This window comes from Papio anubis, chromosome 11 (genome assembly GCF_008728515.1).
Source record: "Papio anubis isolate 15944 chromosome 11, Panubis1.0, whole genome shotgun sequence".
In the NCBI taxonomy this organism is placed as follows: domain Eukaryota; kingdom Metazoa; phylum Chordata; class Mammalia; order Primates; family Cercopithecidae; genus Papio; species Papio anubis.
The window spans coordinates 39,512,999-39,539,369 of record NC_044986.1 but is presented as its reverse complement, the minus strand read 5'-3'; the positions used below and the strand labels follow the sequence as shown (position 1 = coordinate 39,539,369).

General features: G+C 37.5%; 2 protein-coding genes across 6 annotated transcripts in view; one reads left to right on the top strand and one right to left on the bottom strand.

Annotated features, from left to right (window-relative positions):
* The window catches only part of PLCE1 (phospholipase C epsilon 1), a 244,293-nt gene extending 237,407 nt beyond the window's left edge, over positions 1–6,886 (top strand). For 2 of the 3 annotated variants that reach the window (XM_031652165.1, XM_031652164.1), the window contains one exon: positions 2,071–6,886. The gene's annotated coding sequence lies outside the window, so the exon portion shown is untranslated. The remainder of the gene's footprint in view (positions 1–2,070) is intronic. The other variant, XM_031652163.1, reaches the window with a different exon arrangement.
* Positions 1–26,371, bottom strand: part of NOC3L (NOC3 like DNA replication regulator) — a 47,712-nt gene that overhangs the window by 10,611 nt on the left and 10,730 nt on the right. The window contains exons 9-21 of one of the 3 annotated variants that reach the window (XR_651853.4): positions 24,298–24,473; positions 23,456–23,584; positions 20,652–20,783; positions 19,117–19,197; positions 18,361–18,461; positions 15,409–15,481; positions 14,480–14,543; positions 14,321–14,392; positions 13,784–13,965; positions 12,649–12,777; positions 11,819–11,916; positions 8,691–8,775; positions 7,448–8,350 (exon numbers count right to left, since the gene is read on the bottom strand). Coding sequence is in view for 2 of the 3 variants with exons in the window: in XM_003904024.5 (XP_003904073.1) it covers positions 8,222–8,350; positions 8,691–8,775; positions 11,819–11,916; positions 12,649–12,777; positions 13,784–13,965; positions 14,321–14,392; positions 14,480–14,543; positions 15,409–15,481; positions 18,361–18,461; positions 19,117–19,197; positions 20,652–20,783; positions 23,456–23,584; positions 24,298–24,473 (1,451 nt within the window). In the remaining variant the exon portion in view is untranslated. Of the gene's footprint in view, positions 1–7,285; positions 8,351–8,690; positions 8,776–11,818; positions 11,917–12,648; positions 12,778–13,783; positions 13,966–14,320; positions 14,393–14,479; positions 14,544–15,408; positions 15,482–18,360; positions 18,462–19,116; positions 19,198–20,651; positions 20,784–23,455; positions 23,585–24,297; positions 24,474–26,371 lie in introns of those variants that run through there. The other 2 variants (XM_003904024.5, XM_009214994.4) reach the window with 2 other exon arrangements.

Genomic DNA, 26,371 nt, shown 5'->3' with positions numbered 1-26,371 from the left:
CCTTCTGCCTCAATTAAACAATCTGGCAATCAGGATATGGTTAGAAAGCAAAATAACATAACAGCCTCAATCTTGAAAATGCATTAAATTTACTGCTTGATAGTCACATAAACTTCATTTTATCTTAAATTACTTACATGAGACCTGAATAAAAGCATGCGAGGGAACCAATGTTTCTCCTTTTCACTTAGTTTCCTAATGAACCTAAGGGTTCATTAAAGCCAGCTTTTCACCTGTTCCATGGTAGTTCACAGATTTAAAATTCCCAAGATCAACAGCACAGTGAAAGCATGCTGCTTACGTCACAGAGCTTCACCATCTGCCTTTATGACAATGAGGACCTTCTCATACAAAACTGCCAAACTGCAGAAACTCACTATTAAAGAACTCAGTGATGCCTCTTAACAGAGCCAGATTTGACTTACAACAGCCCAAAAGAAGGCCCAATACATCGAGACCATGTTTCCACATTTAAAGAGCAACTCCTAAAATAACTGGTGTCCTATATTACACTCTGCAGTGGCCAAAATTTTAAATATTGTTTTCCATATCCAGCAGTTAGTATAAATCATAGGTGTGATATTATACACGCCTCTGTAACTTCTGTAATGAGGTGAAATTACACTAAAGCTGGCAAATTGGTCATATACTGGTCTACATATAAAGAGCCCTCTATGTGCTACAAGATTACTTCTTAAGTACAGAAGAATACAACTCCATTAGAAATTTGACTTAAAAATAATATGCCTACTGTAAGGAACATTGCTAACTGCTTATATTTTAGGAGACTAGGGAAGGGTGATTGATAGTGATTTAGATGATTGCCTTTAGATTCTATTGTCCTGTAGCAAGTATTTATTTTTTCTGACCAACGGACTCACATGACATTCTTTTTTCTTCTTCTAAGCAAGCAGATATTTAGAATCATTCTGTTGACTTCACAACTTTGCTTAAAGCTGGGGACGGCTCGGCCGGGCGCAGTGGCTCACGCCTGTAATCCCAGCACTTTGGGAGGCCGAGGCAGGTGAATCACGAGGTCAAGAGATTGAGACCATCCTGGCCAACATGGTGAAACCCTGTCTCTACTAAAAACACAACAATTAGCTGGGCGTGGTGGTGCATGCTGGTAGTCCCAACTACTTGGGAAGCTGAGGCAGGAGAATCGCTTGAACCCGAGAGGCGGAGGTTGCAGTGAGCCGAGATTGCGCCACTGCACTCCAGCCTAGCGACAGAACGAGACTTCGTCTCAAGACAAAACAAAAGCTAGGGAGGCTTCTCTTGTAAGTCACTGGTGCATCTATGTGAATTGACATCCCATGTTATGACCTCCTTTACAATGGTCTTTTCAAGAAAGAGCACTTGTAAAAGAAAAGAAAAGAAGGGCTCATAAGAAAACAAGTTTAGGGTTTAGGGCCAGGCGCAGTGGCTCATGTCTGTAATCTCAGCACTGTGGGAGGCTGAGGTGTGTGGATCACTTGAGGTCAGGCGTTCGAGACCAGCCTGGCCAACGTGGTGAAGCCCCGTCTCTACCAAAAAATATAAAATTCCTGTAGTCCCAGCTATGCAGGAGGCTGAAGCAGGAGAATTGCTTGAACTTTGGAGGCAGAGGTCCAGCCAGACGAGAGGGAGAGAGCAAGCGAAAATAAAGAAAACAAGTTTAGTATTTTTGCCACTTTCTAGGAACATAGTATTTCATATTTGTTCTAAAATGATCCCTTTTAAAGTTTCAATAATCTACCAATTTTTAAATAAGAATGTATTCATCTTATTATCTGAAGTAGTAGTTAGTTGAAGGAATTCCACCTTAAAGTTGAACAGTTTATTTGAATGTGATTTTTTTGAAAAAAGAAAACTTTCTAAAGAATGTGAAATATGTCTAAGGCAGAAATAACCTAATGTTCTACTTCCTAGAAACATCATGTTCTAACATTGTGAGTACAGAGGAAACAGTCTCTTCCCCAAACCTAGCCACTAGAGCTGTGGCTGGAAAACTCTGAACCCTTGCTATACCGTAAGTGTTTGTTTCTTCATTTTCAATATTCTAATAAGCCTCTGTATACAACATTACAGGTGAAGATCTTCCAGCAAGAAAAAGAGTGAACATGGTGGAAAAAAATATAATTTACTTATTTTCATCAGACTTAAACTGGAAATTGATGATTTCTGAACTGAAGTCTTCACACATGTGAGATCCATGCTGAGGAGAAGCAAAATGGCACAGGGCTAGTTGCCACCAACCAATTTACGGATGAATGAAGCAGTGAAGCCCAGGGGACTGCCACTTTATAAATGTCAGCAGTTGGAAAAATCATCACGAATTGACTTAGAGCAAGGGTCAGCAAGCTTGTCTGTAAAGGGCCAAATAGTAAATATTTTAGGGCTGGGGGCCATAAAATATGTTGCAACCACCCAATTCTGCTGTTATAGTGCAAAAGCAGCCACAGACAACACATACATGAAGGAACGTGGCTGTATTCCAATAAAACTTTATTTATGGACACTGAAATTGGAATTTCATATATTTTTCACATGTCACAAATATTCTTGTTTTGACTTTTTTTCAACCATTTAAAAACGTGAAAACTATTCTTAGTTCAGGGGCCATACAAAAACAGGTGGCAGGCTAGATTTGGCCCAAGGACCTTAATTTCCCAACACAACTAGGAGAACTGGGAACAAGGGGCACAAAGATCTGAAAACAAGAAAGGAAGTTTAGCCATACATTTTATGGCTGAGAATGGAAGCTTTGGAGCATTTCAAGTGTAAATATGTCCTATAATGTAAGAGTCATTAAAATTCAATTTAGTTCCTGTATTGTGTACCACAATGCACTCTTCTTTAGGATTTTTTATATATAGAAATAAATATATAGAAATAATATTGGGGTTTTTTTTTTAAGGTAATTGCTTATTCAGTTAATAGGGTTGCTTTAAAAAAGGTTATTGCTTAATCACAGATTACTCATTTTTGGTTTTCAAAATTAGAATGATGTATAATTTAATATCTGCTAAATTGCAATGTCTTAACAAGAAACCTAACAATTTGTTAAAGCAAAAGTAGATTGAGTTGGTGTTTAAGGTAAATTTATTTATTTTACAAGGGTTGTACTGACACTGTACTTATATATTTATTATACATCGCTCTTGATATTGCCATGGATTAGAAGCATTAGTAGTTCTCGGTACTTGAAGACAAACTTCTAAAAAGAAAATATATGCTCTGAACATCTGAAATGGGCTAGACTTTCAAGTAAAATCGCTTCATTTCTGATTAACTGAAGAGCTATTGATCCAAGTCATACTTGCCATTTAATGTAAATTATTTTTAAATTTTGCTGTACAAAACCATCAAGTAAGTGTAAAGGATTCTTCATATTCTTGGTATGAAGCAAATTATGAGTTTTAAACATGAAATATGTATTCCTCTAAAGTAAAACCCAAACTTTTATCTTTCCATTGGTACCTCTGAATTTTAAGACTTTTCTTCAAATTACAAAACACTAAAACTCCTAAACTTCACTTTGAGGAATTTTTTTAACCAATTATAAAAATAAAACCATCCCCATGTGTTTCTTGCATATTCTAAAAACAGAAGTGTTAAAAATACACCACACAGGCTGGGCACAGTGGCTCATGCCTGTAACTCTAGCACTTCGGGAGGCCAAGGCGGGCGGATCAGGACAGAGAACGAGGCCATCCTGGCCAACATGGTGAATCCCGATCTCGACTAAAAATACAAAAATTAGCAGGGCGTGGTGGCGCGTGCCCGTAATCCCAGCTACTCAGGAGGCTGAGGCAGGAGAATCATTTGAACCTGGGAGGTGGAGGTTGCAGTGAGCCAAGATAGCACCACTAACTCCAGCCTGGCAACAGAGCAAGACTGTCTCAAAAAAAAAAAAAAAAAAAAAAATACACCACACAGCTTTCATGTCATTGAAAGTTCTTACTGGGTCAAAGCCTTAAGGCTAGAACTACTATTTTCTTGTCAACAGAATGCAGGCTATTCCAGTTTGATGTAATCTATACAATAGTACAGGTTTAAGTCAAATTAGTCTGTAACAAATGCACAATGCTGCTCCATTTAAAAAATATTCCGGAAACACTTTTTATCAAGCCTCTATAAGTGAACATACCAGTTTGCCCTACCATGTGTTGAAAACTGAGTTACTGGTCTAAGTGGCTAGAGGTCAAATGAAAACTGTGCAGAGTAACAAGATGAAAAGACTGGTCTCTTTAGGTTTATCATTTGGTTCTGATGCTTTCTAAGCGCTGCCCCACTCCTTCTCCATGACCTTTAACACAGGTGTCTATTTTACAACATAAATCTGAGACTGAAGTTGAGACCAGATTGTTTAGCAAGTGAGAGAATCCAGCCTACTGCCTAGGTTGCATCCCAACTTAGTTATTTATCACATTTTGAGGTGAAAGTACATACTTCATTGTATTTGATCTTTGGGATTATAGAAAGAACACATTGTTTTAAAATGTAAAGAGTTGGCTGGGCACGGTGGCTCATGCCTATAATCCCAACACTTTGGGAGGTTGAGGTGGGTGGGATCACCTGAGGTCAGGAGTTCGAGGTCAACATGGTGAAACCCTGTCTCTACTAAAAATACAAAAATTAGCTGGGCGTAGTGGTGGGCACGTATAATCCCAGCTATTGGGGAGGGTGAGGCAGGAGAGAATTGCCTGAACTCAAGAGGCAGAGGTTGCAGTGAATGGAGACTGCGCCACTGCACTCCAGCCTGGGTGAAAGAGCAGACTCCATCTCAAAAAAAAAAGAGTCTAGTCTACTATTACACACAAATGGCCAGCACAACCTGATGTTGGCCAAAAATATTAAAGTTTTATTTAAAGCTTTATCTGAATTACACAGCTATATTGGTATGCCAAGTAAAAGAAATTATCCTAAATAACCACTATGACTATACCCATTACCATTTCACACTTTTTAGGCTACCAGAAATCTGGGTAGCAAACTCTTATCATTAAAGTTGATGTGCACAAGAATCTAAATATGCAAGTTGGGTTCATTACAATATTTTAAGACGCATCACTAAAAGTGAAGAGAAAGGAGCATGAATTCTGTCACTCTGTTCAGTGATGCCAAATGTGTAGGAAGTAATGATCCTATCTAGGTAGAAAGTGCCCTTTGAGGGGTAAAGCTTCTTTTCATGTCATCGTTAGCAAGTAAAAGTTATTTACAGATTCTCCAGTTGGGAGTAAATATGAAGTCTAGACTCAACAAAAGTTGAGTTACAAGTTACTTGTTTTTAATCAAACTTGCTTTCATAAAGGCCACCCATCTCAATGGCTCTGGAGACATTGGCAGCTCATTAATGAAAGTGGGCCCTCTATGATATGTACCAATTTACCTTTTGCTAACTACATCTTCCCCTTCCTTTCTTCTCTCCTCTTCCAATATCTCTATAGACTTCTGTCCTCTGCCCAGAGACCCAGAGGCCTTGCTTAATTCTGAAAAGTAATCAGGGCTTCTTACTGGCCCAATAAAATTGAAGTAACTCTAAAACACAAAGCTCCACATCTATGCTCCCATGCCAATAAAGAAGAGTAGGATTTTCCTGGCTGGTGTCTTTGATCTTATATTGGCAGCCTACAGGGAAAGTGCTCTCACGGTGAAAGTCTCTGACCCCTTTTCAGTTGCTTATATATCAGTAGTGAGGCCAGAAAAGATGTACCTGGGACCCCAAAAAAGTTAGAAAGAAAAGGGAGATTGCCTCTTACACAGAGTCTAGACTTGGGTCAATATTCCCCATGATCCACTGTTAATAATTTATGTGTTCTCTGCCATCTCTATGTTCAGCTTCCTAAAAGCAATCCATAGCTGATGGCTATGGATTCTGACATAGGAATACCTGAAATGAGTCCCTTTGAAACACATACTGAGTCTCCATGATTACCAAGCTATTCTTTTATTTTTTTGAGGCAGAGTCTCACTCTGCTGCCCAGGCTGGAGTGCAGTGGTACGATCTCGGCTCACCACAACCTCCACCTCCCAGGTTCAAGCGATTCTCCTGCCTCAGCCTCCCAAGTAGCTGGGACTACAGGCGTGCACCACCATGTCCAGCTAATTTTTTTTTAGTAGAGATGGGGTTTCACTATATTGGCAAGGCTGGTCTTGAACTCCTGACCTTATGATCCACCTGCCTCAGCCTCCCAAAGTGCTGGGATTACAGGTATGAGCCACCGCACCTGGCCTACCTATTCTTATACATCTCTTAGATTCAAAACATACTATGCACAAGCCTGCCACCAAACAGTCCTCTGAAACCTTCCCTATTACAGATGACATAGGTCTCTAAACTTTTGACACAAGTAATTCTAACACTGAATTGGGTACTGTCACATTTTTCAAAAGCGCTATGTGGATGATTTGACTCAACATGGAAGACTGAGGCTATGTCTTACACTCATTATTTTCCACCCCACTCTTAAGTGCCAGCATAGTGCTAAGCACACAGTAGGTGCTCATTATTTGTCTAGTTAAAAAAAAAAATTAAGGCTGTAGCTTAATATAGCCTCAGGATATGTGCATGCCTGCGTGTTTGTGTGTGTGTGTGTGTGTGTGTGATTACTCATAACTACATTTAGTTCTAAAAATAAAATTAATCAATATAAGCTTATGTAAGTTAATGCACAAATATATTTCCTCAAATTCACATAGGATACTCAAATATAGATGTATAATTTTGTGGTCCCACTGTGATTCTCCATATGTATAACAAGAAAATTAAAGGCATAATACAGCTGTGAAATAGCTGATGAGTTTCTATTTTAAGCTGATTTTTCACCAGAAGTATAGTTTCTGCTGCCAAAGTATAAATGTATTTGTATATGTTTGGAAAATAAATGATTTGTGACATGTATTGGTCACTTGTGCTCTGATGGGGATAGACCCTTTGGTTATCCACATATTTATCACATTCCTGGACTTTGTTTTATATCTAAAAGGTGGACTAAAAGCAAATATTCATATGCTGAATCATACCTTTCTCATTAAATAATCAAGCCTTAAAAAATGTGACCTCAGAACCACTTTTAAAAATCATATACAATATGCTAAAAGACTAACATTCACTGTTAAGCTCGTATCCTCTCACTCTGCTGGAATAGTAAAGGAATTTTCTACTTTAGTTTACTTTATGCGAAAAAAGAGCTCTAAGCTCCAGAGTAAAGTAACTGGCTGCTATGACTTCGAAACAGTAAGAGATCTCTTTAGCTGGACTGCTGTGCTTTTTTTAAAAAATTCTCATATCACAAGAACAGGAAGCAGAAACAAATGGCTGCTTTATTCAACTATTCACAATACAGAATATTTGTAACTTAGTCACTGAAACACGCATTTCTTAGGCCACTCCTAGAATATGGGAATAGCTGTTACATAAAATACTGTTTTATAATTACATTAAGAAGAAAAAGCATTTTACCTGTTCCAAGAGGGGGAAAAAAGCTCCTCATTGAGTATCCTTTGTCCCTAGAATAGAATGGTGAAGTCTTGGGCCTGGTTCTTCTACCGTAGAGCAATTCTTCCCCAGTCACCCTCCAGGGAATGATAGAAAATGTGAAGAACTTCAGAGACTAGAATCATATTCAAACTTTCCTTGAAAGTAGCTATAATGAACACCAATACCTTTTTTAAAAGGCCAAATTAGGTAACTTAAGTGGATCATCCAGCAAAAGCCAATGAACCTGAATACTGGCTATTTTTTTCTTTTCTCAAAAATCTTCATAAAAATATATTAACTCAAATTTAGAATGCTTCTCATTTCCATCCACAGTATTGCAATGAAAATATTTAAAGAGTATTTAGTTATAAAAAGTAGCTAAATGTCTTCTCATGGTCTTGATTTTTCTGTGCTCTCTGCCCTAATTTTAATATAGCAACTGCACTTCAGTAAGATCCAGTCCAAAGATCTTTTTAAAAAACTATAATGCACGTGAAGCTTTTAAAAGGCAGCATCATTAAGAAAGTAATTTCCAAATACTGGGGAGAAAAAAGGCTTTGACCTCCTTGATGAAATGCCATATTCAGAATAGGGGCAGAACCCCGTGCCATGCCAAGGGTCATTCTTCCTCCTCTTCCTAGTCATTCTTAGGAAGCTTTCCTTGTATAAAAAGAAAAAGTCCTAAGTTAACAACTCATCTTTATGTACATCTGCACACACAAGTATACAAGAAAGTCCACTGATTTCATTCCTCTACTAGTGTAGTGATGTTTTCAAATATTTTGTGAAATCCAGAGGCAATTCAGTAGCAACTTCACTGGAGTATCTTTTGATTAGTTGATTTAAATCTTCATTCAAAAATGAATCCCCCTGTAAAACTTTACCCTGGGAAAATATTTAAAGTATGAGTTAGAAATTACTTATGCTCTAAGCTAAAGTCAACCTGTGAACAAAGTTGAAAATGGCAACAGCTGACACCAACACATGCAACACAATGACAGATGCTTGGTAACATCTTGGACATATCCTATATTGAATGAAACAGTTTCATGACCATCTCTGTAGAATTTCAACCTCAAATATCCATCCTATGATGAACTCCTAAACATTAAAAATAAAAATAAAAATAAACTGCCTATAAAATAACTAAGCAAACTGGAGTTAGAGTTATTGAGATACATTGGTTTCTATCTCTTCTTTTAAAAAAATGAAAAATATCCCATACCTTTATTTTGGGGTTTGAAGATTCAACAGGAGGATTGAATGTCATTTCTGCCATGCTATATGCCTCAAAAAGTTCAGCAGCAGATCTAAATCACAAACACAAATGTAAAGATACCACCACATCTGTGTAACTCAAAAATAATTAGATTATACTCAGAGAATGATTCATTCTTAACCCATATATTAAGGTATAAGATAGTCCTGCTTTTGAAACTAACCAACCAACCCAGTCACTTAACAAATTCTAAATTCCCACGTAATGTCAACATTATCCAACTAAATCCACCTCAGAGAGGTTTGGTATACATTAGCAATACAGGCATAGACTCCAGAGAGAAAGCTAAGCTGAAGAACTTCAGTTCAGTGTGATCAAATCCCAACCCACTGATAATGCAACTGAGTCTATCTTAGTCATGGGAGCCAGAGGACTGAAGCATGGAGTCATTTTCCATAGACTTAGAACACAGCTCAACTCTTTGCTACTGGCCTGGATAAAAAACAAGGAAAGGCCATTCAGGACAGAATACATGTCTATACCCATGGCGTGTAAATGAATCCTTAATGACTTGCAATTAGTTCACACTCTCCAAAACAGATAGGCAAGGGCCTACGAGGGTAGCAATTAGGCTCACATCCCAATACCCATTCTCCAGAAGCCCACTATGAGTCTCCTTTCTTAAGCCTTTGGGATAAGCCCATTCCTCATGCTTCTCCACAAAGGAAACATCTTTCCTTAGCAAAACTGCTAAGGAAAACATGTCATAAAATGATTATGAAGAGTGACAAAGAATTGTTTTCTTCTTTTTTCCTCTTTTAAAAAACAAGGCTGTTGGGGTGAAGACTGGGGACAGGTGAGAAGTGTGAGGGAAGAAAAAGTAAATGGCCATTTTATTTAATAAGGACAAAAGTTATCTCCACCCTACTCAGAAGGAAAGCGTCCATGGAAAACTGCAGAGCTCTTGCCTCATGTAGAGGAGGCAGCAAATGACTGACTACTGTCATGTAAAATACAAGCCAATGTCACCAAACCTCCCAGTATTTCAAGAAAAGCAGGAAATGTGAATTTCAGATGAATTCTTTCAATATTTAAAAGACAGCAACTAATTCGATTTTTTTCCAACTCTTGAGGCCAGAAAAATCAGCCTGGCCCAAAGGTCACCAATCTGAGATCTCTGAATTATAGAAACCAATGGGCTTGCAAAAGGAAAAAACCTACAGCAAGATATTAATTCTGGGTAATAAGTACACTGTAAGGTGCTATAGTTTGAATGTGTCCCCTCCAAAATTCAGACATGGAAACTTAACAGTCAGTGTGATGGTATTAAGTGGTGAAAGCTTTAGGAGATGAAAGCCATGAATGGGATTAACCCATTTATGCCTACTACTGTCCTAAGCTTGTAGGAGTTATTTATATCCTACTGCTCAAGGTCATCACCCAAGGTCTGATTTTTCACACACATAAAAATTTGCCACCTCTGGCATAAATGGGTTAAAGTCTTTATAGAAGAGGCTTCATGAACTTAAGCTGTGGCCCTGCTCCCCTTCTGTCCTGTCTGCCATGTGAGGGTGTAGGGTTCCTCCCCTCCAGAAGACGCAGCAACAAGACACCACCTCAGCAGCAGAGAGGCGCCCTCATCAGTCAACCAAACCTACCAGCACCCTGATCTTCAACTTCCAGCCTCCAAAATTGTGAGAAAATAAATTTCTGTTCTTTTTTTTCAGACAGAGTTTTGCTCTTGTTGCCCAGGCTGGAGTGCGATGGCGAGATCTCGACTCACTGCAACCTCCACCTCCCGGGTTCAAGCGATTCTCCTGCCTCAGCTTCCCAAGTAGCTGGGACTATAGGAACCCACCACCACGCCTAGCTGATTTTTGTATTTTTAGTAGAGATGGGGTTTCACCATGTTGGCCAGGCTAGTCCTAAACTCCTGACCTCAGGTGATCCACCCGCCTCAGCCTCCCAAAGTGCTGGGATTACAGGTGTGAGCCACCGAGCCTGGCCCTCTGTTGTTTATAAATTACCCAGTCTTAGGCATTTTTTATGGTACCATAAATGGACTGAGGGATTTTTTATACCATTTTCTCTCTTTCTCTGTATAACTGAAGTATTTCCTGTCTGTATGTAAAAAAAGGTAATTACTGGCTGGGCGCAGTAGCTCATGTCTGTAATCCCAGCACTGTAGGAGGCCAAGGTGGGCAGATTACCTGAGGTCAGGAGTTCGAGACCAGCCTGGCCAGCATGGTGAAATCCCATCTCTACAAAAATTACAAAAATTAGCCGAGCATGGTGGCGGGTGCCTGTAATCCCAGCTACTCGGGAAGCTGAGGCAGGAGAATCATTTGAACCTGGGAGGCGGAGGTTGCAGTGAGCCAAAATCGCACCATTGCACTCTAGCCTGGGTGACAGAGCGAGACTTCGTCTCAAAAAAATAAAAAAAGTAACTATTATTTTTTCACCTTTCTGTACTTGTGAAAATTTTCTAAATCAACAGTTCAGGGAAAAGAAGATTCTTTTAGGAGGACTTTTTCCTCATCTGGGTGTGAGGTGGGTGCTGGAAGTACCCATCCAAGCTGCTTACAGGTCAGAAGGTAGTCTGCAAGGGCCAAAAAAAGAAACAGCTGCCCTTCTGGATGGCAGTGTCCCAAAGCACCTCTTTTCTTCCCTATCCTCATTTTTTTTTCTCCTCTTCTTGCCCTAACAGGACCATTCAGAAAAAAAAAAAAAAAGAGAGAGCAAGAAAGCAAGGAAACTTAATTTGGTTGACTTGTGTTTTATCTTCACATGAAGCACCTATAGCCATAGATTATTCATTGTTGAACCTGAGTGATGGGGGGCATATGGACATTCACTATACCATTCTACTCTCCTGTATGTGTGAAACTTTTCATGATTAAAAAAAATGTTTTTCAAGTTGAATGACATAAGAAGAAAAAAAATGTTTTAAGTGATTAACAAAATCATAGCATGTTTTCTTTCAGAACAATTCAGGAATATGAAGCAAGACCAATCCAGATACCCAACTGGCACTTTACATTTTGTAATATATTACTTTATAAAACAGACTTCTCATAGTAAGTGGCTACCAGCTGAATTTTGTAGTTTTAGAATAAGGCAATGCTAAATATTACCTTCGACTCAACTCTGGTTTGAGTGCTCCAGAGCCTTCAGAAGGTGCTCCAGCGATCAGGTGGGCTGCAAATCTCTGCACTATGGGATGATAATGCCTCTGAAGGGGAAACAGGACAATCACATTTTGCACAGGTCAGTCCTTTACAAAAAAACACTAGCCACAGCAAAGATTTTCTTAAATAAAATTACACCAAATTTTTTTTTCATCACCTATGTACAGTATATGTAATTCATTAGAAGCACATAGCCACAGAAATATTATCTTTGCTCACAGGATTAAAACACAAATCAAGTTACCAGTGAAGTAGTTTATCTTGCTTTTACAATATAAATAGAAAAATCAAAAAGCAATTCCTCTTTCCGAGTGAAAAAAGTTAATTTACAACAGGTTACCTGCCACTTCTATTTTCTACAAGTCTCACTCTAATGTTGTCCACGCTGTAGGATCACTGTATAGGTGAAACCATCTTGAAACAGGGCTTACTAAAGTCTCGTAGGATAGGACTCAACAGAAATGCACCTGCTAACAAATCCTCTGAAGAGTGTTAGGGAAAGATTTCAATAAAGGGAAAGATTTCAGTAAATCTTCCACAACCTCACCCTACAGAACTGACAGTTTTCTGCTTCCTTAGAAAATGTACCTTAACAGCTTAAAAAATAGTAAGAGCAAAGTAAAATGTAGCATACTAACACAGGAATTCTAAAAAAAAAAGCAGCCCCAGAACAAAATATAATTAAGTACTCTGGCAATAACAACTATTTGAAGAAAAACTGGAAAACAATTGTTCACACACATCCCCAAAAAGAAAAAAACGAGGGCCATTCTTACCCGCAGAGCGTGTAGTTCCCACAGAGCAGTGTTCTGAGCATTGCAGTATTCAGGCTCCTCCAGTTCAGGGAGGAAAACTCCACTTCCCTGAGATTCACTGTCAAGCAGTAGATCTGTTTTGGGGAAAGTCTGCAAAAATGTCACATAAAAAGAATTGGTTAAATTAACATTGTTAATGTAAAAGGTGTTACTGGTTTGTAGTTGTATTTGCATTTAAATTTATAGTTGTATAAGAAGAGCTTTAGCTCTTTAGGTGTAAAGTCTTTACACCTAGTTTTAATAAAAAACAATTTTAAGTTTATATCGTAAGAACAAAAGTTGCAAAAAAAATTTTATCTTTGTCTTTAAAATGTTATCTTGCAAAAGAAAACAATATTCTTTTCACCTTGCAATCCCACTTTTAGAAATCTGATAGAAATAATTACATCAGATAAATACAAAAAGATATTCACTATAGCATCATTTGTAATAGCAAAAAAAGAAATAACCTATATCAAGAGAAATAGAAAAACCAGACTGCCTACATTTGAATATCACTTCTACCACTGACTGGCACTGCTACTCAAAACAAGACACTTAACCTCTCCGGACCTCAGTTTTCCCACATGTAAAACAGGAAGAAGAATAGTAGCTACCTCAGAGTTATGAAAATTAAATTTTTGTAAGGCATAACAGTGGAAGGCACATAGTCAGAACTATGTGTTTGTTAAGCAAAGAACTAAATAAACCTTACATAGACATTAAAGAGATAAGAGTAGTGACATTATGTGTTTACCACAATTAAAATGCTAAGGTTAAAAAAGTGGTAGAATATATAGCATAATCCTCTTTCCATTAAAATACAAAGTTGTGTTGTTTCTATGTGTATGTGTTTATATATGAACCTTAAAAGACTGCTGGAAAAATACCCACCAAATGATAAATGGACACCCAGCTAATGACACTCTTGAGAAGTGTCAATAGGTCCAAATGCTTTTTTTCAATTTCATATAATTCTTTTGTCACCTGATTTTGTTACAAGTGTGAATTACTTCTGTAATTGAAATAATAGAAAAAGTAGGAAAGACATGCATCAAACAAAAAAAAATCACTGCATTATAAGAACTTAGCTCTGTTCATTTGTGTCACTACTTACATGCATTAATATTCTGGTAGTTGCTAAAATGCCAATACTTGAATTTGGAAGAACATGAAGAGCAAGGGTACAAAGGCGTTTGATGAAGGCAAGAGCTCGCTGCTGCGAAACTTGCTTTCTGCGCTTAGTTAGCATGACATCAAGGCACTGGAGTACAATCTCAACACCTTCATTGGTAGCACCTAAAACAGCAGACATATCCCTCAGAGCTGTTCTCATTACTTTTTCATTATGCAACTGGACTGAACTTCAGATAAACCCAAGATAAACTTTTGTACCTGTCCCAAACCATTTCTCTAATCAATGAGGTAGTGCTATATTGCTAAGGAGATACAGCGGGCTATACTTACTGCATCTCCAGTCAATTCCAGAAGCTCTTTCTCCAAGTCTTACATAAGATTAAATACAGATGCATGGCACTGGCAAGTCAGCATTTTATGTACCTGTTCCTATTTCTCATTTGTCTACAATGACTGGTCATAACATATTCTTAAAACATAAATACATATAAAAGAAACATTATCTAAACATACATACCTGCATGTAATTTGAATAGTGTTTTGTAGAGGTGTGTGTAGAATTTCATTGGATCAATATTCAGAACATCACCTTTGAAATGACAACAAACACCAATTAGGTATGTTGTAGCATTCAAAGGTAAGGCAAACAAAACTTGAGATTAAGAAAATATCTTACCTTGTCCAGAAAGAATATGAAAAGCAGTCTGGACACAGTGAAGACTTTCTTGATAGCTTAGGTCCTTAAAAAAATGGGGGGGGGGTGAGGGGGGATGGAATATTAACAATGATAATTACCATTTATATCTTTTAAAAAGGCCTTTAAGGCCAGGAGCAATGACTCATGACTGTAATCCCAGCAATTTGGGAGGCTGAGGCAAGCAGATCATTTGAGCCCAGGAGTTCCAGACCAGCTTGAGCAACATGGCAAAAACACATCTCTACAAAAAATAGAAAAATCAGCCAGGTATGGTGCCACACACCTGTAGTCCCAGCTACTCAAGAGGCTGAAGTGGGAGGATCGCCTGAGCCCCGGGAGGTCGAGGCTGCAGTGAGTTGTGGTTGCACCACTGCACTCCAGCCTGGGCAACTGAGTGAGACCCTATCTCAAAAAAGAAGAAAAAGACCTGCAAAGGTTAGCTTTAAGATAACCTAGTATGAGGCAGATTGACAGGGTGACTATAGTTTACAATAATCTATTATCTATTTCAAAATAGCTAGGAGGGAAGAATTTGAATGGTTGTCACATAAAGACACATATTTAAGGTGACTGATATCCCAAGTAAAATCTTTACAAACTATATTATACAAATATATTTAATTATCACATACACCCTGAAACCATGTACATCTATTATGCATCAGTTAAAAAACAAAGAAAACAGGTCAGGCAACCCTCCTGTTTAAAACTCTCCAATGTTTGAAAACGTTCTACATCTTGATTATGGTCGTAATCATATGATCATAGGCCTTTGTCAAAATTCATAAACTGTACATCTAAAAGGGGTGAGTTTTACTGTATACAAAATATATCTCAATAAACCTGACAAATTTTTAAAATAGTAATTACCATTTATATCTTTTAAAAAGTAATTTATTACTACTTACACCAGACTCGATGAGAGTATGAAGAACTACTAACAGATCATCAAAAAATTCCACATTTATAAGGTGAGCAAACCTGGAATCAAACAAAACTTAATCAATGAACTAAAAGCAGAAATAAAATTGGTAGAAATTAAGCTTGACTCTAAAACTGTATTTTTAATATTCTTTATTTCAAAATGTTAGCTATGAAAGAGATGGCAATTATTGATACTTTTCATTAATTCAGATTGGCCTAGTCAACAATTCATGCACCATTGAACACTAAACTCAGTAGAAACATATAAGGCATTGAACAAACCAAAAATATTTCAAAAATCCTTCTGCACTGAGAAAGAAATTACCAGAAGCAAACAACTTCCTGAGGAAAAGTTTACTAGGTATCCAGCAGGATCAGCTCTAAGACAACAGGTGGTGGGAAGAGAGACGAGGAAAGATTCTGCTGCTTACAAGAATATGGACCTTATGACAGCTTTAAGGATAAAATGGAAAGAATACTGGATCCTTAATTACCTGCATGATCCTGGGTAACTCACTTCACTGTCCCAGGTCTCTATTTGTAGAAATAACTGAGACCACACAAGAGGGTAAAAAGGAATCATATGAGCTGCTAAATTTGAGAGTTACTCCATATACTATATTAGACACTGAAGTAGGTTAAAGTCAGGATATCTCTTCAATATTAGTGAGGAGTCTTTGATCTATGTAAATCGTAGAAGAATAAAAGACCTTATGAGTGATATATTCCATGCGTATTAGTACAACTTTTTGGAGAAGCAATTTGGCAATTATTTATCAAAATTTAAAATGAGCATACCCTCTGATCTGGCAATACATGCACACATGTGCATGAAGATATACACATACACACACACACACACACACGCGCGCGCGCAAGTATTTCCAGTGCAAATAGGGGACTGACCAAATAAAGTACAATATATCTATAAAATGGAGTATTATAAATTTTTTTTTTTTGAGATGGAGTATTGCTCTGTCGCCCAGGCTGGAGTGCAGTGGCGCCGTCTCGGCTCACTGTAAGCTCTGCCTCCTGGGTTCACGCCATTCTCCTGCCTCAGCCTCCCAAGTAGCTGGGACTACAGGCGCCCACCACGCCCAGCTAATTTTTTGTATTTTTTTAGTAGAGATAGGGTTTCACCGTGTTAGCCAGGATGGTCTCGATCTCCTGACCTTGTGATCCACCTGCCTCGGCCTAGTATTATAAATTTTTTAAAAATTAAGTGATATATTTGTGATAAGGGAGAGGTACCAAAAGTAACTGTTTACAAAACCAAAAAAAAAGCAAGTTACAGGACACTAAACATAGCATGATTCCATTTGCATGAAAGATGGCAGGCAGGCGGGGTGCGATGGCTCATGCCTGTAATCCCAGTACTTTGGGAGGCCAAGGCGGATGGATCACCTGAGGTCAGGAGTTCGAGACCAGCCAGGCCAACCTGAGGAAACCCCATCTTTACTAAAACTACAGAAATTAGCCAGGTGTGATGGCACATGCCTATAGTCTCAGCTACTCGGGAGGCTGAGGCAAGTGATTGCTTGAACCTGGGATGTGGAGGCTGTAGTCAGCTCAGATTACATCATTGAACTCCAGCCTGGGCAACAGAGCAAGACACTATCTCCAAAAAAAAAAAAAAGATGGCAGATGGCATGCAGACAGACTACATACATATATAGCGGGGGAGCTTGCAATTTTAAATTGTATATTCTTTTGCATTTTTAAATTTGAAATGTTTTAAATGAGCATATATTATTTTTTAAACTTTTTTAAATAAAGGAATTAGTCATTAAAAAACAAATAGCTGGGTCGAGCATGGTGGCTCACACCTATAATCCTAGCACTCTGTGAGGCCAAGGCTGGAGGATGACTCACTCAGGAGTTCAAGATCAGCCTGGGCAATATGGTGAGAGCTTGTCTCTATTTAAAAACAAAAACATCAGGTCCTACACAATGTAGGAATAATCCCTTCTCTGATTAGCCTCTTTGAAGATTTTCAACCACAAGGACCATATCACCATATAAGGAAATGCATACCATTGCCAAATAGCTCCAGTTATTAGAAAGTGATTTCTTATGATGAACAGAACTTGCCTTTTCTATATCTTCTAGCCATCAGTCCTATTTCCAACTCTATTCCTAAAGCTGTGCTGCCCAACAATGGTAGCCACTAGCCACATGTGGCTATTAGGCACTTAAAATGTAGCTAGTCCAAATTAAGACACAAGCATAAAATATGTGTTCGAAAACATGTGATGAAAAAACACCAAACATCCCATTAATGTTTAATATTGTGTTAAAATACTTTAGATAAATCCAGTAAAATATATAAAAATTAATTTCATGTGTTTTTTACCTTTTTAATGTGGCTAATAGGAAATTTTAAATTATATATGCAAGTTCACATCGTATTTTTACCGAATAGCAATGTTCTACAGGATACCACCTCAAAAAATTGTGGAACGCTATCATGACAACCACAACCCTTACTCTAGCTCACATCCTGACAAGGCCATTAGTGTTGAGTGAATACACAAAAAGATCTATCTTAGCAGAAACAGATTACACAGAACTAGAGAAATGATGTACAGCCAGGTTAAAATAGACTTAAGAGTCATCTACATGATCCACTCAAACTATGACGATAGGCAATTGACTACACAGTGCAGAAAGAGTCAAGAACTGAGAGATTTAACCTTAGGAACACCTCGAATTGAATAGGCAGAAAGAAGGAGTTGGTAAAGGAGATTTTAAAAATAAAAGGTTTGAGATGAGAAAATCAAAAAAGCCCACTGTTATGAATAGCTTCAAGGAAAGGATGGTGACAAACAGAAAGGAATGAGAACTGAGGATAACGGGCCATCATTAGGGAACCCTCTAAAATTCTTTGGTCTTTGTTTAGAAAGAATCTAAAAGATTTCAACCTACACAGCCCTTACTTGGCAAGACCTTCTAGAACTGCTGGCAGGAGAGGTGACCTCTGGGCCTTCTTCAATATTCTGAAGTAGGTTACAAACACAATATTCAGAGTCTCTGTGTGCTGGCAGAGGAGACAGACAAAATGACTTTAGGATACCCTGGTATGGTCTCTACTGAGCGAGCATAACTACGACTTCAACAGGTTAAACTTCTTTTTCCCTACCCGTGCCTCCCCACAACGCAATCTTTGAAATTTTTAACAAAACAGAACGAAGACATACATCCTGTGACTTCATAAAATTAGCACTGATCACATCATAGTTTTCCACACACCACAAAAGTCAAACATCTAAGCCTCATGAAAGAAACCAAAATTGGCCGGGCGCGGTGGCTCAAGCCTGTAATCCCAGCACTTTGGGAGGCCGAGATGGGCGGATCACGAGGTCAGGAGATCGAGACCATCCTGGCTAACACGGTGAAACCCCGTCTCTACTAAGAAATACAAAAAATAGCCGGGCGAGGTGGCAGCGCCTGTAGTCCCAGCTACTCGGGAGGCTGAGGCCGGAGAATGGCATGAACCCGGGAGGCGGAGCTTGCAGTGAGCTGAGATCCGGCCACTGCACTCCAGCCTGGGCGACAGCGCGAGACTCCGTCTCAAAAAAAAAAAAAAAAAAAAAAAGAAACCAAAATTACACAGCTACAAGCTGAAACAATAAATTTCTAGTTTAAACAACTTAACACATTTTAAAAGCATAACAGAATATGAAACTGCCTACCAGTTTAAGTTTTTTCTCAGCACTCTCTGAAGCTTCTGCCTCTCGAAGCTCTCGCTCTAGTTTCTCTTCTGCTTTCTTCCACTGAAAATAGATTGAAAAAAAAAATCTAAGAGTATATACCACAGAGTGAAAAAAGCAGAGGCAGAATACGTAAATGTCATAAAACACATACAGTAATACCACATATTGTCTATGAATGCAAATATAAACAAAAGTAGAGAAACATGGACTGGAAGTATACACAAACCAAATTAAAGATGGTGTCTCCTGGGAGGAAAGCAGAAGAATGAAATTGGAGACAGAAAAGAAATTCCTACTCTCTAACATACGGTTTCTCTCTTTTCCAGGAAAAAAACTAAAGTAAATCTATTAATATTTGCTCACTCTAAATAGTAGACATCTGGGATATGCTATCATTTTCTGTAATTAAAGTTCTTCAAACGAAAGGAAAGAACATGTTGAGCCCAAAATAGTTAAATCACCTATAACTTGGAAGCCAGTCACCAACAATACTTCCCTAACATATTTACATACAATGCATCAAACCAGATACTATAAAGAAATTCAATAAAATATCCTTTTTCTTCTACTTCCTAATGCTGTAAGAGCAGTACATGATAATTTCTAAGCTGCCTGAGGCACAGGGAACTGAGAAATTGTTTCCTTCTCTCATGAGAAGTTGTTAAAGAGCTGCCATGTTCTTACTGGTCTTTGTTTCCCCACCACATCTATAAACATGCTCTTCCTAACAGAGCTATCCAACCTGCATTAGGATAGTATGATAAAAATAGTTAAAATATTTATCTTTTTTTGTTCACAATTATTAAGTCTATTTTGATACTTCCATCATGTTTTCAAACTTAGACCCATTCAAACATGAATATCCCGAGATTACTTTTGTTTTTAAAAGCAACTTGATCACTCTAATAAACTGTTTAGAAATGTTCAGAGCTGTGATAACAGTAATAGTGATGATGGTGGTGGTAGTAAAAACTAATGTTTATAAAGCCTGCCAAGTGTTTTATAAGCATCATCTCATTTAAACTGCACAATTACCTGCAAGGTAGGTACTATTAGCCCCATTTCTCCAAAAAAAAAAAAAAAAAAAAAGTTTCCAAACTTTCAGTAAATAAACAAGGGGCTGAAATTTCAACCCAAGTTTAAAATATAAACCAATAAAGAAACAAGATTCAATTAACAGAAACTCACTTTGCTGCCAACTTCATGTGAATGCATCTTTTCTGTTAAGTAAGGAATCTGTGTATCACAACTCTAAATTGATCTAAAAAGCCAAAGGATAAAAGCCAGCATGGCAAAAATATCTTTTCATCTATTGCTCTCCTTGCCAATCATTATCAGTTAAAATTGATTTAAGAAAACATTTTTTTGCAGTAACTGGGAAAGATAAAATTCTCTAAATGATATATTTCAAAACTTGTATATTTATGATTTAACTGATTTTTACCTGTGACTATAAGTTTAAGATCAAATAAACAGAAAAATTTAAATGAAACAAAAGGGGAAATAAGTCAAACCTTTCTCTGCATTCTTGATAGAGATTTTCTCTTTTCTTTGAAAGTCATAAATTTTTTTGGTTTATTAATGTCTTCTGTATCTTTTTTCACTTCTACTTCCTTGATTCTTAGGCATAAAAATGTTTTTAACATCTAATATTGAAAAAAACCACAAATATACAGCTTAATATTTATATTGCCCTCAAAAACTTTACACAGAAAAGTACTTGACAGTGTTATTTCCCTCATTCAAGAAAAAAAACCTTCAAGCATCTTTTATAACATTTTACACCAAGTTCTTTTATCTGTATGCTATATTCAATAACTTGTGTCTATGGAAGGACAGGAGCAAATACACAAAAAGGACACTAGCAAATACTAGCTAAATATACAAAACTTTCTTTGCAGTTTAATGAGTATGAGGAAGAGAGAACACATGCCAACAGGATGACAAAGAGAAAATAGGCCAGAAAAAGGTTTGGACCACTATGGGAGAAGAAGATACACAAACTGCTGGGCTCTATCCCCAGAGTTTCTGATTCAGTAGGTCTGAGTTGAGCCCCAGAATTTGCATTCTAATTCCCAGCTGATGCTGGTTCGGGGACGAAAATAAAAATTATTGCTTTATGCCACTCAAAAATTCAGAAACTAATTTAGAAACTGGTGTTTTGTGTGATACAGCAAACTTCTCATACTCAAACACTAAGAACAAAAGGGGTTTAAAATGCTACACTTTCTCTGGATGAAATCACCCTACCAACCTCCTGCAGGCACAGAAGCATTCCTGGAAAAAACCTTGAGAAATACAGGTTTGTATTATTTTGACGTTCCAATATGCACATCTGGAAGAAAGCTGAGTTTTTGAGATTAGAGGGCTAAAAGCACAGAACGAAACAAGGAATAACTAAAGGCATAAAGAGTGAACCTGAAGTCATTCTAGGTATCAGAAAGATCAACTCTGAATATTCTGTAGGTACTGTATGTGCTCAAAATATCACCTACCAAGGAAAAGTAACTCCAAGTCAAAGGATGTGGTTTTTATTCTAGCATCACGAAAGTTAAAGAGTTCTCCTATGGCTGAGTTTCATGTTTAAGCCTTATCTGATTGCTCTACAGTTCTGAGTAAAGATGCTAAATATGTTCTGTTACTTTCATTCAATGTTTATAATTTTAGCAATTCAACTGAAATCAGTTTTAAGAAAATAAAAAGGGATCTGATGCCAAAGGAAAACTGTGAAATCCAGAAATAAAATGGTAGAACAGCTTAACACCCAAAACTGTATTACTAAAAACAAATTAAAATATCTAAGATCCCAATGAAGAAAACTATAAAATTTCACTTAAGAACATAAAAGTCTTAAACAAATGGCAAGATACAATATTCTTGAACAGAAAAAAATCAATTCTGTAAATACTTTAATTCATCCAGACTAATCAATACATTGAATCAATTCTAATCAGATTCTCTGTGTGGGCTATTTTGAGGGAAGGAAGTGAAAAATGGATTTTAAATTGCCTGGAGTAATATACTGAAATAAATAAGAATATTTTGGAGAAAAAAGAGTAGTCATGTCTTTTATCAATCATACCCTTTCTGATTAGTATTACTGTACCAGGTACCCAAATATACTATAGATATAACACAATAATTAAGCAGCATTTTATATCAGCAGAAAAAAATGGTGATGAAATAACTGGCTGTCAAATTATTTCAAATACATACATATTTAATATACATTAAACTATAAAATATATATTCACTACATACATTAAACACAGATATTAAATCTGTATTCATACCATACATATAAAGATGTCAAATGGCTTAAATATTTAAATATAAAAATTAAAATTAAAAATCTTAGAGAGACTCCGTAAATTGGGATTGAGGAGACTACGTGCATAACAAAAAATATATCTCCATATATAAGGCTCAATACAGAAGTAAAAGGCAGAGTAAAAAAGAGAAAAATCTGCAACATATGTAACAAAGAGTTAATATTCTTATTATGTAATACAAGCTCCACAGACAGTTTTGTTTCTTTTGTTACTATTTTATTTCCAGGACCTAAAAAAAGTGCCTGGCACATAGCAGATATTTATTAAAATGAGTATGTACTAAAAACTCATCACAAGTCACTAAGACAATTTAAGAGAAAAATTGACGAATAATAAGCAGTCTGGTAGGTGAAAAGTTTATATATATATAAACTACCAGACTACCAAAGATTAAATAGTAACATTCTGAGCAGGTCGGAGGGAAATGACACTCCTAGCAGGAACACAGTGATTAAACGTTTTTGAACAACAGTTTGCGTTTGTAAACGTGATTACTGCTAGATCCAGCATCTACATTTTATAAGTTTAATTCACAAAATACTCACACAATATTAAAAAATAGTAAGGCCAAAATGTTCTCAACACTGACTGTGGCAGCAAAAATCTAGAAAAAACTCAGCTGTTCATCAATTAGGGCACACAATGGAATACTCTGGTAGGCACTAGAAAGAATGAGATAACCCTATATGTAAGTTCACAATATAGAAAATGAAAACTGTTCTGGAACAGTTTTCAAAGTATAAGCCGATTTTTTATTTTAAAATATAAGCAAGTATATATGACTATATCTGCATAGAAAAACACCTAGAAGGATAAATACCAAACTGTTAATAGTATCAAACATTTCAGGAGTTAACATGTTAAACACTTAAAGAGCTTGAATACTTTTTACTTCATATGCTTATAAGGAATAAATTCCTCATAACAACTGAAAGTCAACTTTGTAATTTAAAAACAAAATGCAAAGTAAAAAAAGAAAGGCTCACCTCTGGCCTAACTTCATAATTTCTGCCCTTCACAAAACCAGAAATCACTTTAATTACACCAAGAGAAGCTTGGCCTAATTTATCTTGCTTAAAGAGTTTCTTTACAGCTTCACAACACATTTCAGATATCTGAAAAATAAAATGTCACACTTAACCAGCGTTTCTCAACCTTAGCACTACTGACGTTTTGGGTAACAGAATTCTTTGTTGTAGGGGGACTGTCCTAGGATGTTTAATAGCCCCCGTGGACTTTCTCCACTAGATGCCAGTAGTTAAGACTCTATCTTCACCACAGTCATCACAACCAAAAATGTATGCAGACATTGCCTAATGTTCCCTGGGGGACAAAACTGCTTCCTGTTGTGAACCACTAAACTTATGTTCAGATAAATTTCTTCAGAGAGAGTGTTTAATAAATTGATATTATTTTAGCAATAAATAACTTCAGAAGAATTTTGTAGGGGGAGAAAAATCACATGGTGCGTAATTTTCTTTTTTTTTTTTTTTTTGAGACAGAGTCTCGCTCTATTGCCCAGGTTGGAGTGCGGTGGCGTGATCTCAGCTCACCGCAAGCTCCGTCTCCCGGGTTCACACCATTCTCCTGCCTCAGCCTCCCAAGTAGCTGGGACTACAGGCACACACCACCATGCCCTGCTAATTTTTCGTATTTTTAGTAGAGACGGGGTTTTACCGTGTTAGACGGTATGGTCTCGATCTGACCTCGTGATCTGCCTGCCTCGGCCTCCCAAAGTGCTGGGATTACAGGCGTGAGCCAACGCACCCGGCCCACATAGTATATAATTTTCTAAGGAGGACAGCAATAACCATTTACAGCAACTCACCGATTTTGACACGTCATTCATGAGAGGGACAATCAATACGATAATGTTGTTGTGAAAGTTAAAATGGGGTAGTGCCACCAACAGCTCACACAAGCTCTTCACAGCAACTTCTGCCAGTCCTTTGTATGCCTTTAAGGAAACTACATTACTTTTCTTCAGCTTCCTCTGCTTCCAATCTAATCAAAAGATAACTGTAGTTACTTTACTCATTGGTCAAAAGTTAAACTGGCTTTCTTTTACAAACAATGTACATTTTAACACACAAACACACACACATCCATACCCCTTAAAAAAAGACTTCATACGCCAGGCATGATGACTCACACCTGTAATCCCAGCACTTTGGGAGGCCAAGGCGCGCAGATGACGAGGTCAGGAGATTGAGACCATCTTGACCAACAGGGTGAAACCCCATCACTACTAAAATCCAAAATAAAAAAATTAGCCGGGCATGGTGGGTGGCACGTGCCTGTAGTCCCAGCTATTCAGGAGGCTGAGGCAAGGGAATCACTTGAACCTGGGAGGCAGATGGCAGTGAGCTGAGATTGCATCACCGCACTCCAGCCTGGCAACAGAGCAAGACACCATCTCAAAAAAAAAAAAAAAAAAGAAAGAAAGACTTCATAATGGCTTGATCAGCTTAGGAAAGGTCCAATATGGAGGCTACTAATTGCCACATATAGGATGCAACTGAGCATTTGAAATGCAGCTAGTCCAAATTAAGATATACTCTAATTATAAAATACAAACCAGATTTGAACTTAGTACTAAAAAAAACTGAGAATGTAAGACACTAATTTTTAAAACTGATTACATGTTGAAATGATAATCTGAATATATATAATGTTCTGTTAAAATTAATGTCATTGCTTTTTAGTGTGTCTGTATTTTTTTTAAATGACATATGTGGCTCATGTTATAGTTCTATCAGACAGAGATGGTTACACAAAGCTCCCAGCTTTCCAAACAGTTCAGAAATTCAAAAACAAAAGAAAAACTCACAGGCCCTCTCACTGGAAAAACAAATGCTAATAGGGTGCCAGCTGGAACACCAGAACATAGAAGCAATATCCATACCACCCACCCCCACCCCACTATACTCCACTACCTTTATGCCCTTATTAGGCCAACAGGATTCAGTGGTCCTGTTCCAGCTCATAGCAATGGGTGATCCTTACTAAATAAGCTGGGTAAATGAGCCAATTAGGCCAAATGAAAGCACCTGGCCTAGGCAACCAACTATCTTCCCTATTCCTACGCCTATTTTTTCTATGTCCTTCCTTTTCTGAAGAAAAAGAGTTTAAGAGTTTATTTGGGATGCCAAATAATTGACTCATAAACCTATTTTCAAGGCATGCAAATATCCATTTCTAGTTATCCTTCTATTTATTTATTCATTTCTTTTGAGACAGGGTCTCACTCTATCGCCCAGACTACAGGGCAGTGGCATAATCATAGCTCACTGCAAGCTCAAACTTCTGGACTCAAGTCATCCTCTCAGCTCAGATCTCCAGTAGCTGGGGCTCTATAGGCCTGGGCCATCATGCCTAATTTTTTTTTTTTTTTTTTTTTTAGAGACAGGAGTCTCACTACATTCCTCAGGCTGGTCTCAAACTCCTGGCGTGGAGCAATACTCCTGGCTTGGAGCAATCCTCTTGCCTCGGTCTTCAAAAGCACTGGGGTTACAGGTGTGACCCACCACACCTGGCCTCTAGTTATCGTTCTTCCCTGACTACCATGCCTCCAAATAGAAAACAGCAGAATAAATCCCAACTGTTCATAACAATATATTTTGTTAAAAGCATTGTCAACAAAAATACAACTGCTTACTAAAAACTGCAGCAATAATACTAATAGTTGATAAAATATAGTATATAGCACATGCTAGGCACTGTTTTAAGCACCTCATATCTACAAACTCAGTTACTTCTTACAATAATCCTGGAAGGTGAGTGCTATAATTATTTCCATTTTATAGACAAAAACTGAGACACAGAAAGACTATGTAATTTTCCCATCACATAGGTAGTAAGTGGTGGAGCCAGGCTTTGACCCCTGGAAGTCTGACTCTAGA